Genomic DNA, 12588 nt, shown 5'->3' with positions numbered 1-12588 from the left:
GATGTTACAAATCTCTTATTTCCATTAGTTAACTTCTATCTCCAAATTCTAGATAAGCTGAGCGATTTACAAAGTATCCTGATTATTTTGTACAGTAAACAAAATTAAATGATCAAGTGGTAGTTATTACTGAGAGTCTAAATGTGATTGACAAAACTAATAATTATAAAACAATCATATTTAACTGCAAGATGACTCATATAGATTGTTAAGTGATCCTCACCATAAAATTGAGATACGTGATGGACAAGATCCTTGAGAGTTCTGAACCCCTGCATGAGATTGGATTAGAAACATTTCAGTGAATCCTGTATAGAAAACCCCAAGCTGACGGTACTTGTGGATATAGGTAAAGCATACTTAATGCTACCAAATTACATGAATGAGGGAAACGACTGGAAGAATACAAGACGACGCATGCTAACGGGTGAATCGTGAGGGATGGAGCAGAGCATCCCCATGGCCATCAGCAGGGAAACCAGGACCCAGAAAGTCAGCACTTGCCCTGGGCCTCAGGGAAACAGCTCAGGTCCTGCCCTGAGCTAAGCCGCCCTCCAAGCTCCTTTCGCTGCGCCCCAACGGCCGGGAGGGGGCGCCCGATCTCTCAGGAACTGACACACCGGCGCCGCAAACCCAGCTGGACCCGCCTCCAGGTACAGAGCGGCCAACTCGGGCGGCGGATCCACGGGGAGAACTCGGGGGTCGCCCTCGGAGGGAGCCGCCGGAGCCCAGGGAGCGCCTGGGGCCGCGCGAGCAGAGAGGAAAGTTCTTTTTCGGGCCCGACTGCCCAGGGCAGCTTTGCCGCTGCTTCTGTCAGAGCCTTTGATGTCTGCACCTGCCCTTGTATCCACCCTCCCCTTCCTGGGAGGAGATTTTACCCAGAGCGATTTACACCGGTGACCGTTTATGCTGCGATTGATGGCTGGAAATCAGAGCATGTTGTGGTATGTTTTCAGATTTAGGACTGTTTCTGAGGGAAAGGACTAATTCGGGGATAATGGGAAAGGCATCTCCAGTCCGGACAGAAATCTACTGGATATTGGGACCCTCCAGTGGGAAGACCTGGGGACAAGATTGAAAATTAAAGGAGCCCCAGGGAAAAGAGAAAATTATTTCATTCAATATTAATATAAATGTGAATATAAAAGGTTAATTTCTGCTGTACTGTTGTTTGAAAACTCTTTTAAAATGTATGTCTTAAAGTCACATCAAGTTGAAATATTTTCCTTATGCCACAACAGTAGTTTTCAGTTCCTGCATTTAAGGGAAGCAAAATCATCAGTAATCTTTGCAAATTGCTACTTTGTATATATCTTCTCTCTCTTCAACTGAGCAAATGCCATATTTGACAAACTTCAGTTCAGTCCAGTTCAGTTGCTCAGTCCCGTCTGACTCTTTGTGACCCCATGGACTGCGGCAAACCAGGCCTCCCTGTCTATCACCAGCTCCCAGAGTTTACTCAAACTCATGCCCATTGAGTCAGTGATGCCATCCAACCATCTCATGCTCTGTCGTATCCTTCTCCTCCTGCCTTTAATCTTTCCCAGCATCAGGGTCTTTTCAAATGAGTCAGTTCTTCGTATCAGGTGGCCAAAGTATTGTGCTTTCAGCTTCAGCATCAGTCCTTCCAGGGAATATTCAGGACTGATTTCCTTTAGGATGGACTGGTTGGATCTCCTTGCAGTCCAAGAGAATCTTGAGAGTCTTCTCTAACAACACAGTTCAAAAGCATCAATTCTTTGGCGCTCAGCTTTCCTTGTAGTCCAACTCTCGCATGCATACATGACCACTGGAAAAAGCATAGCCTTGACTAGATGGACCTTCGTTGGCAAAGTAATGTCTCTGCTTCTTAATATGCTGTCTAGGTTGGTCATAACTTTTCATCCAAGGAGTAAGCATCTTTTAATTTCATGGCTGCACTCACCGTCTGCAGTGATTTGGGAGCCCCAAAAATAAAGTCTGACACTGTTTCCACTGTTTCTCCATCTATTTGCCATGAAGTGATGGGACTGGATGCCATGATCTTTGTTTTCTGAATGTTGAGTTTTAAGCCAACTTTTTCACTCTCCTCTTTCACTTTCATGCAGAGGCTCTTTAGTTCTTCTTCACTTTCTGCCACAAGGGTGGTATCATCTGCATATCCGAGGTTAGATCTGCTGGATATATCTCCCAGCAATCTGGATTCCAGCTTGTGCTTCATCCAGCCCAGCATTTCTTAGGATGTACTCTGCATATAAGTTAAATAAGCAGTGAGAGTATATAGCCTTGACTTACTCCTTTTCTATTTGGAACCAGTCTGTTGTTCCAGGTCCACTTCTAACTGTTGCTTCCTGACCTGCATACAGATTTCTCAGGAGGCAGGTCAGGTGGTCTGGTATTCCCATCTCTTTCAGAATTTTCCACAGTTTATTGTGATCCACACAGTCAAAGGCTTTGGCACAGTCAATAAAGCAGAAATAGATGTTTCTCTGGAACTCTCTTGCTTTTTCGATGATCCAGCAGATGTTGGCAATTTGACAAACTTATGACCCAGTAACTACCTTACATAACCAATCTCAATTTTTAAAATCCTTTTTTCCTCTCATTTCTTTGAACCAACGGTCATCTATTAAACATTCATGTTTTTGTGTAGTCAGTTTTTCATTGGAGAATTTCATCAACTTTTTCAAAACGTCAGGTCATGTGGATAAGTTGCTTAGAAACCTGCAATCTAAATGCTTTTGATTTCAGCATCATGTGTGCTCAGCAGGTACCAACTGTGAAATAGGCAGTTGGGTATATGATTCCAGCATGCATCTTTGGAAGATCTCAGCATCAAGACATAGTTTTAAAGCCCTGATAATTAGAGTAGGTCATGGCCTACTTTATGAGTTTGAATGGAAAACAGTTCTGAGCCTTGAACACAGGGAAACCACAAGTGGCTTTGTCACAAGTGAAACTCAGACTGGATACCAGCCAGATGGCAGGAGGGCAGTGTGAGTGTGGAGCCTGGGATCCAGTGGAGGACCTTGAAATCTGTGTGTCTTCTAGCTGGAGATCACGGAGTTTGCACAGAAATGAATAATGAACTTCTTTACATGAGTCAAGTGACAATGGAAGAGCAATGGGTGCATTGTGTATGGATCAGAAATTCACAGAAGAAACCTGCATTTCCCGTGAATATGATGGGGAAAGGCTGTCACCTATTCTAGCGTACTGGTCTTAAAACTAAAGTCTCAACTCCACAGCTCTTCTCAACTCTACACTGCGATGCTGGGGCTCCAGTTCCTACCAGCACATTTCTCCTTTGCCTGCAGATTGTTTTTCTTTCAGAGTTCTCCCGAACCAATTGCAAGAGGTGGACCAGAAGGCTGGAGTATGACTGATGACAACCACCATCAATTAGGAAAAGGAGAATTAATGGTTGCTGCTAGATGCTCTGTGTCACCAGTCAGATTGGCAAAACCTAAAAAGGATGATAAGATCCCGTTTTGGTCAATGTGTGAGCACATAGAAGGACTTAAATGGTCTTGAATATAGATTAATGTAGCCATTATTCTCATGAACAGTTGGCAATATGCATGTGCAAGGTTTATGTATTTTGACCAATCAAATTGACTTCATGGCCCCTTGTTCAGAGAAAGACTCCCACTTGCGTATAAGACACCTGCATACACTTCTAGCAGTCTCTCCTCTAAAGGCATAATTTCTGAGAAGGACTGACTCTCGGGGGTGACACTGCCAGCACTTAGAGACTGAAGTTTTGATGGAACATTGAGCACAGGAGAGTTCACACACTGAATATACTGTGAAACTAGCACCCAAGTTGAATATTTTTACCGAAGACCTAGCGTCTTTCTAGTGTTGCCTTTCAGTCACTGCCTCAGGCCAGCTGTCCTGTCTCGTCCCCGTGGGCAGCTACTCTGGGACTCTCACTGTCCTGATTATTTCTGCCAGGCACACTTTTATCCTTCTTGGAATATGGACTCATTGATCCAAACAGTAGTCCTCTGAAAAACTACTGTTATTTTCCCCATACTTGAGAAGAAGATCAAGACAGCATGCATGCCTGCGTGCATGCTAAGTTGGTTCAGTCGTGACTGACTCTCGTGACCCACGGACTGTAGCCCACGAAGCTCCTCTGTCCATGGGATTTTCAAGAAAGAATACTGGAGTGGGTTGCCATGTCCTTCTCCTTAGTGTTTGTGATATTTTTCAGGGTCACCCTGCTGTGAAATAGCAGAGCTGCAATTCCAAGGTTTTGAAACTTGGAGAACTCTCCCTTCACTTGTGCTGTCTTCCAGTGATTTCCACTGAGAGAAACGTTGAAGGTAGAAAGCATCACAGAACACAGGTCCTGTGTTGGAGGCAGTGAAGATATTGCGTAAGGGAGTGGATTGTCCAGTAAAGCAGGGCTGAGGAGGAGGTGGGAGGAAGAGTAACAGGTGTCAGGATCAGCCTCTCGGCACCTCATGTTGGCAACTTCCCTGGAGGGGATGAGTCCTCCCCCCACATACTGACACCAACCGTTCTTTGCTGACTGGGTATAAACTAGTTATACTTGTGACTTCAGGACTAATCATTTACCACAGTTTCAGAGACTCCTTTCTACCTGTTTTTTTTTGGGGGGTGGAGGCCGGGCTGCACTCCACAGCTTGCAGAATCTTAGTTCCCTGACCAGGTATCCATGGTACCTGAGCTTCTCACAGTGGAAGCACGGAGTCCTAACCACTGCACTGCCAGGGAATTCCAGGAATTTCATCTTTTGAGAATCATTTCCTGAAAAGTGGTAGGACTATTCTGTAGTATAAATGGACAAATGCTATTCCACAAGAGGTATAGACGAAATAAGTATTTAGGTTTTCATTATGAAAAAATAGACAAAATAAGTATGTAGGTTTTCAGAATGAAAAAACAAATTTACGTTCATAAGAATTTAATAAATAAAAGAAATTACAATATTAAGGAAATGAACATATTTTCTAAATTTCATTACAATGTAGACAACCATTTTTATATGAAAATGTAAATATGATCAGATAAAAGAATAAATAAAATAAATACATAAATAAAGACAAATAACATCAGGGCAGTCATGACTTATGGACTGATTCCCATGCAGCTGAATACTTTTTATATCTACTTGCTTATTGCTACTAGACAGTACTATTGATTGAATTCGAGAAACACTGTGGCTAAAGCAGAAATCAGAGTCTTCTGAAATGAACACAGGTGAGTGTGCAAGGCGGATGTGGCATCTTAGTCAGTGAGAGTCATGTCAAGGTGAGTTCTGGTCTCCATCCATCACTCTTAACCTTTCTTGCAAGCTGGTTGATGAAGAGAAGGATCTCATGATTTCCAGTCTGACGATTTCCCAGGCACAGGCGCTGTATTCCTTCTCTCGCAGGTAGACATGGATGCCCTGGAAGTACCTCTTCACGGCCAGCGTGGGGCCCGTCCTTCCCAGGGCAGAGTCTTCCTCTCCCATCACCTGCCCCAGGCAGGCATCCAGGTCGTCCAGCTGCTGATGGAGTCCTGTGCGGAGCTGCTCCAGGAGGGTGGTGTCCCAGGCAGCAGAGGAGCGCTCTGTGTGGAAGAGGTTGAAGCTCTGCTGGAGCATCTCGTGGAGCACAGAGATGGCCTGGGCCTCCTGCAGCTGGCCGCCCTCCACCATCTCCTGGGGGAAAGCGAAGTCCACTCTGTCCTGCAGACAGAAGCGAGGGGAGAGTCTCCTCATTTGGCCCAGGAGCCAGAGGGTCTTCCTGCCAACCAGCGCGTGGTTCTGAGACAGGTCACAGCCCAGGGATCCTCCTGGGCCGTAGCTGACCAGCACCAGGGCCATCAGTAGAGAGAGCACGAAGGCCATGGGGAAGATGAGGCTGCTGCTGCTGGCCTGACTGCGATGGTGTCTGGTGGAACCTTGAGGTAGGTTCTCTGATGCCATGCTTTCTAAGCAAGGCCATTAAATAGGGAACATGGTAGTTTTCATTTTCTAATTGTTTCTGTACACTTTTACTTCCTTTTTTGGTTTTCTGTTATGTATTTTCAATACAGTCAAAGGAATGTTTTCTATCTAGACTATTAATTTTGTCTTCTCCTAGTAACTTCAGATGTGCCCATCCAAATGGATATTTCTCAATCAAATTAGAAAGGTCTTTGTCTTAAGTGAGAATCGATGTGCATTTGAATTTACACATGTTATTGCCTTGTCTCTCATGCATAAATGTTGCTCTCCTGTCTTCCATGAACATATTTTTGGCTTGATCTTAGGCTCCATTTTTTCTGTCCTACTTTACATAGGAAGCCAGGCTCTGTCAGCTCTATGGTTTTCACATTTATAAGGGATTCTACCAGATCGCTCTGGTAGTTAAGCTCTTTAAAACAAAGGATGGGTTTTCTTTAGTGTTTGATGTAGAGTGGAGGCTGATTATTGTCAGTCCATGTACTCCTCCCACACTTCTCTTCCTTCTAGAACACATTGCTGCAGATCCCTGCCCTTCAGGGAACCACGAGGGCAGGTCTATTACAGACATCATCCTTTCTTTTCACCATTTTCTCACTGGAGAACAGTCGTCCTCCACAGACTGGGCCAGCACCCCCACCAGAATCCTGGTTCTTCTCAGGGAACATGGGAGAGGAGACTCTCATTCCAGGATAATTGTATTTCCCCAGCAGCACCTCACTCACAAGGGAGAGATCACATGGAGCCACAGCCTGTCCTCGGGAGTGACAGAGTCCCTTGATCACATGCTGGGCTCTTTCCCTGAGGGCAGGCTCACGACATCCTGTGGACAAGAATCTCCTTTCTGTGGAGGGCTTATTTATTTGTTGGGAAAATAAATTGTCTTCCTAAAAGCCCACCCTCTCCCCTGGAGTGGTTGTGTGAAGGACCCTAGTTCTCCGTGGTGACCTTCGTTTCTCCTGACCTGTTTCCCCAGGTGTCCAAAGTGTCAGCAGTGCTCAGAAGCTGAGAGCAAAAGTGTGATTGTGCAAGTGATGGAGGAGTTTCCAACTGCAATTATTTTACTTGTAGTAGATAAATAATATTTACTTTGCCAGGTATAGTTGCTATTATTCAGCTCTTACTTAAACTCTTCAACACTTGTTCTTCTCAGGGTTTCTGAGCTGGAGGAAAGAGATTCAGTGATGCTGTTGTCTCTCACTGGAAGCTTCTGTCACAGAACCTAACGAGTTTCAGCCATTTCTTCGGGCAGTTGATTCTACCGGGCATCTCTGTTCCTCTGTTTCCTTCTCCTCTGAGATTGCAGGGCAGTGAGACCCAGGTTACTAGATCAGGAGAAATAGCCTTCTTTCCTTTACTTGCGTGTAATTTTTCATTTAAACTTTTTCTATACACTTAGTGACTAATTGGACAATGTTGGTATTCCTGCTCCTGCTCTGGTTCTATTTCATGATGAGACAAGAACAATAAAGGGAAGTAAAGAAAGCCAGAGGGACCGCATCTCTATCACTTTCAAGGCGTTAGATTTTTTTGTTTCTCTTTGCAACTTTCCTCGAAAGTAAAATTCCACAGTTGTTTTTGTGGGCAACTAGAAAACAAGGGTCCGTCTCAATGTCGTGAATATGGAAGAAGGGAAGTGGTTTTCCCCTGGCGTAATGAGGTATTCTGAGTTAGCAAACTGCAGTGCGGCACGCCTGGGGAGTAGGCTGTGGCAGAGGGGGAGGATGAGGCCAATATGAACAACAGAAAGCCTGGGACAGGGCTGCTTCTTACAGAAGCTCAATGAAGGCCAAGTCCTGAGTCAGTTGACTGCTTTGGAAGACCAGCTAGCTGATTTTCCTTTCCTTTAATCCACATGTGATCAGTATAAGGGGAGAAGGAAGAGAGACGGGCAATCAGAACCCCACTTGCTAAAACACAAACCCTCTCTGGCAGGGTTTAGGAGACCAGTCTTGCCTAGCTTCTGTGTAGTTGATAAATCCACCTGGGCAATGAGAAGATGCTTTGAAAAAACTAGAATGAAAGGGAATGAAATGATTCCAAAAGATACTGATCTTAATGTGGGTGACAGTAAACTTATGATATTAAAAGTAAGAGCTGCATTTTATTGATTGCTAACCCTAATGATCTCCCTAATATTCCAGTTTGGGATACGATGACATTGATGGGTTGGGTTTCTGCAGGTGTTTTAAGAATTTTAAAAATATTTATTTTATGTGTTAATTTGGCTGGGCCAGGTCGTAGTTGAAGCATGCTGGGTCTTGCATCTTCCTTGCTTCATGCAGGATCTTTACTTGGGCCATGGGAAGTCTTGCTTGCCATATGCAGGATCTAGTTTCCTGATCAGAGATTCAACTCAGGCTCCCTGCTTTGGGAGCATGGGTCCTGGCCACTGGAGCATCAGGGAAGTCTCGAGGGGTAGGGTTTCAATATATGAATTTGGGGAACACACACACATTCAGTCTGTAACATGGTAATGAGGAGATACCAAGGTATTGTGTTTATGGCAAGGATTCGTTAGGATATATTTCATTCTTGGTATTTATTTGAGGAGAAAGAACACATTCCTTGATGCTGCCCTCACTTCTTATGGCACATCCATCCCAAATTGATTACTAATTAAATGTTCCAAGACTACTGTGACCCTAATTACCAAGGACCTACCAGGCTTCCCTGGTGGCTCAGACGGTAAAGAATCTGCCTTCAATGCAGGAGACCAAGGTTCAATCCCTGAGTCGGGAAGATCCGCTGGAGAAGGAAATGGTAACCCACTGCAGGATTCTTGCTTGGAGAATTCCATGGGCAGAGGAGCCTGATGAGCTACAGTTCATGGGGTTGCAAAGAGTTGGACATGACTGAGCAACTGACACTTCCGCCAGACAAATCCCACAGACTCTCAGTGTTCATCAAAAATGACAGTGACAACAACTCCAAATTACTTAGCCTCTGTAAGGGACTCACTTAGTCCCTCCGACATAGTTGAAACTGAGTTAATATTCTCCTTCCCAAGAGCCCCCTGCTAAGACTTTATTTGAAGAAAATAATCTAAGAATGAATTCGCACATCTGGATTTCAAAACCTAATATGTCAGGTTCCAAACTCCCTATCCACATCATAAACACCTGAGCACACTGCATGTACTAACTCTCACTTATTTCCCTACTTTACTTCTAACACAAGATGTTCCTCTGTTGTTTCATATCTCGATGTTACAAATCTCTTATTTCCATTAGTTAACTTCTATCTCCAAATTCTAGATAAGCTGAGCGATTTACAAAGTATCCTGATTATTTTGTACAGTAAACAAAATTAAATGATCAAGTGGTAGTTATTACTGAGAGTCTAAATGTGATTGACAAAACTAATAATTATAAAACAATCATATTTAACTGCAAGATGACTCATATAGATTGTTAAGTGATCCTCACCATAAAATTGAGATACGTGATGGACAAGATCCTTGAGAGTTATGACCCCCTGCATGAGATTGGATTAGAAACATTTCAGATAATCCTGTATAGAAAACCCCAAGCTGACGGTACTTGTGGATATAGGTAAAGCATACTTAATGCTACCAAATTACATGAATGAGGGAAACGACTGGAAGAATACAAGACGACGCATGCTAACGGGTGAATCGTGAGGGATGGAGCAGAGCATCCCCATGGCCATCAGCAGGGAAACCAGGACCCAGAAAGTCAGCACTTGCCCTGGGCCTCAGGGAAACAGCTCAGGTCCTGCCCTGAGCTAAGCCGCCCTCCAAGCTCCTTTCGCTGCGCCCCAACGGCCGGGAGGGGGCGCCCGATCTCTCAGGAACTGACACACCGGCGCCGCAAACCCAGCTGGACCCGCCTCCAGGTACAGAGCGGCGGATCCACGGGGAGAACTCGGGGGTCGCCCTCGGAGGGAGCCGCCGGAGCCCAGGGAGCGCCTGGGGCCGCGCGAGCAGAGAGGAAAGTTCTTTTTCGGGCCCGACTGCCCAGGGCAGCTTTGCCGCTGCTTCTGTCAGAGCCTTTGATGTCTGCACCTGCCCCTGTATCCACCCTCCCCTTCCTGGGAGAAGATTTTACCCAGAGCGATTTACACCGGTGACCGTTTATGCTGCGATTGATGGCTGGAAATCAGAGCATGTTGTGGTATGTTTTCAGATTTAGGACTGTTTCTGAGGGAAAGGACTAATTCGGGGATAATGGGAAAGGCATCTCCAGTCCGGACAGAAATCTACTGGATATTGGGACCCTCCAGTGGGAAGACCTGGGGACAAGATTGAAAATTAAAGGAGCCCCAGGGAAAAGAGAAAATTATTTCATTCAATATTAATATAAATGTGAATATAAAAGGTTAATTTCTGCTGTACTGTTGTTTGAAAACTCTTTTAAAATGTATGTCTTAAAGTCACATCAAGTTGAAATATTTTCCTTATGCCACAACAGTACTTTTCAGTTCCTGCATTTAAGGGAAGCAAAATCATCAGTAATCTTTGCAAATTGCTACTTTGTATATATCTTCTCTCTCTTCAACTGAGCAAATGCCATATTTGACAAACCTCAGTTCAGTCCAGTTCAGTTGCTCAGTCCCGTCTGACTCTTTGCGACCCCATGGACTGCGGCAAACCAGGCCTCCCTGTCTATCACCAGCTCCCAGAGTTTACTCAAACTCATGCCCATTGAGTCAGTGATGCCATCCAACCATCTCATGCTCTGTCGTATCCTTCTCCTCCTGCCTTTAATCTTTCCCAGCATCAGGGTCTTTTCAAATGAGTCAGTTCTTCGTATCAGGTGGCCAAAGTATTGTGCTTTCAGCTTCAGCATCAGTCCTTCCAGGGAATATTCAGGACTGATTTCCTTTAGGATGGACTGGTTGGATCTCCTTGCAGTCCAAGAGAATCTTGAGAGTCTTCTCCAACAACACAGTTCAAAAGCATCAATTCTTTGGCGCTCAGCTTTCCTTGTAGTCCAACTCTCGCATGCATACATGACCACTGGAAAAAGCATAGCCTTGACTAGATGGACCTTCGTTGGCAAAGTAATGTCTCTGCTTCTTAATATGCTGTCTAGGTTGGTCATAACTTTTCATCCAAGGAGTAAGCATCTTTTAATTTCATGGCTGCACTCACCGTCTGCAGTGATTTGGGAGCCCCAAAAATAAAGTCTGACACTGTTTCCACTGTTTCTCCATCTATTTGCCATGAAGTGATGGGACTGGATGCCATGATCTTTGTTTTCTGAATGTTGAGTTTTAAGCCAACTTTTTCACTCTCCTCTTTCACTTTCATGCAGAGGCTCTTTAGTTCTTCTTCACTTTCTGCCACAAGGGTGGTATCATCTGCATATCCGAGGTTAGATCTGCTGGATATATCTCCCAGCAATCTGGATTCCAGCTTGTGCTTCATCCAGCCCAGCATTTCTTAGGATGTACTCTGCATATAAGTTAAATAAGCAGTGAGAGTATATAGCCTTGACTTACTCCTTTTCTATTTGGAACCAGTCTGTTGTTCCAGGTCCACTTCTAACTGTTGCTTCCTGACCTGCATACAGATTTCTCAGGAGGCAGGTCAGGTGGTCTGGTATTCCCATCTCTTTCAGAATTTTCCACAGTTTATTGTGATCCACACAGTCAAAGGCTTTGGCACAGTCAATAAAGCAGAAATAGATGTTTCTCTGGAACTCTCTTGCTTTTTCGATGATCCAGCAGATGTTGGCAATTTGACAAACTTATGACCCAGTAACTACCTTACATAACCAATCTCAATTTTTAAAATCCTTTTTTCCTCTCATTTCTTTGAACCAACGGTCATCTATTAAACATTCATGTTTTTGTGTAGTCAGTTTTTCATTGGAGAATTTCATCAACTTTTTCAAAACGTCAGGTCATGTGGATAAGTTGCTTAGAAACCTGCAATCTAAATGCTTTTGATTTCAGCATCATGTGTGCTCAGCAGGTACCAACTGTGAAATAGGCAGTTGGGTATATGATTCCAGCATGCATCTTTGGAAGATCTCAGCATCAAGACATAGTTTTAAAGCCCTGATAATTAGAGTAGGTCATGGCCTACTTTATGAGTTTGAATGGAAAACAGTTCTGAGCCTTGAACACAGGGAAACCACAAGTGGCTTTGTCACAAGTGAAACTCAGACTGGATACCAGCCAGATGGCAGGAGGGCAGTGTGAGTGTGGAGCCTGGGATCCAGTGGAGGACCTTGAAATCTGTGTGTCTTCTAGCTGGAGATCACGGAGTTTGCACACAAATGAATAATGAACTTCTTTACATGAGTCAAGTGACAATGGAAGAGCAATGGGTGCATTGTGTATGGATCAGAAATTCACAGAAGAAACCTGCATTTCCCGTGAATATGATGGGGAAAGGCTGTCACCTATTCTAGCGTACTGGTCTTAAAACTAAAGTCTCAACTCCACAGCTCTTCTCAACTCTACACTGCGATGCTGGGGCTCCAGTTCCTACCAGCACATTTCTCCTTTGCCTGCAGATTGTTTTTCTTTCAGAGTTCTCCCGAACCAATTGCAAGAGGTGGACCAGAAGGCTGGAGTATGACTGATGACAACCACCATCAATTAGGAAAAGGAGAATTAATGGTTGCTGCTAGATGCTCTGTGTCACCAGTCAGATTGGCAAAACCTAAAAAGGA

General features: G+C 44.4%; 1 protein-coding gene across 1 annotated transcript; it reads right to left on the bottom strand.

The window, feature by feature from the left end:
- Positions 1-5257: 5257 nt before the first annotated feature.
- LOC133048516 (interferon omega-1-like) lies at positions 5258-5845 on the bottom strand. Its single transcript, XM_061132214.1, has one exon. The coding sequence runs from the start codon at positions 5843-5845 to the stop codon at positions 5258-5260; it is 588 nt and encodes a 195-aa protein (XP_060988197.1).
- Positions 5846-12588: the final 6743 nt, after the last annotated feature.

Source organism: Dama dama, chromosome 29 (assembly GCF_033118175.1).
Source record: "Dama dama isolate Ldn47 chromosome 29, ASM3311817v1, whole genome shotgun sequence".
NCBI lineage: Eukaryota > Metazoa > Chordata > Mammalia > Artiodactyla > Cervidae > Dama > Dama dama.
The sequence above is the reverse complement of the archived record's forward strand: the minus strand, read 5'-3'. Positions and strand labels throughout refer to the sequence as shown.

Coding starts and splice junctions, on each gene's coding strand:
- LOC133048516 (XM_061132214.1), bottom strand. CDS start 5,845: ATGGCCTTCGTGCTCTCTCTACTGATGGCCCTGGTGCTGGTCAGCTAC.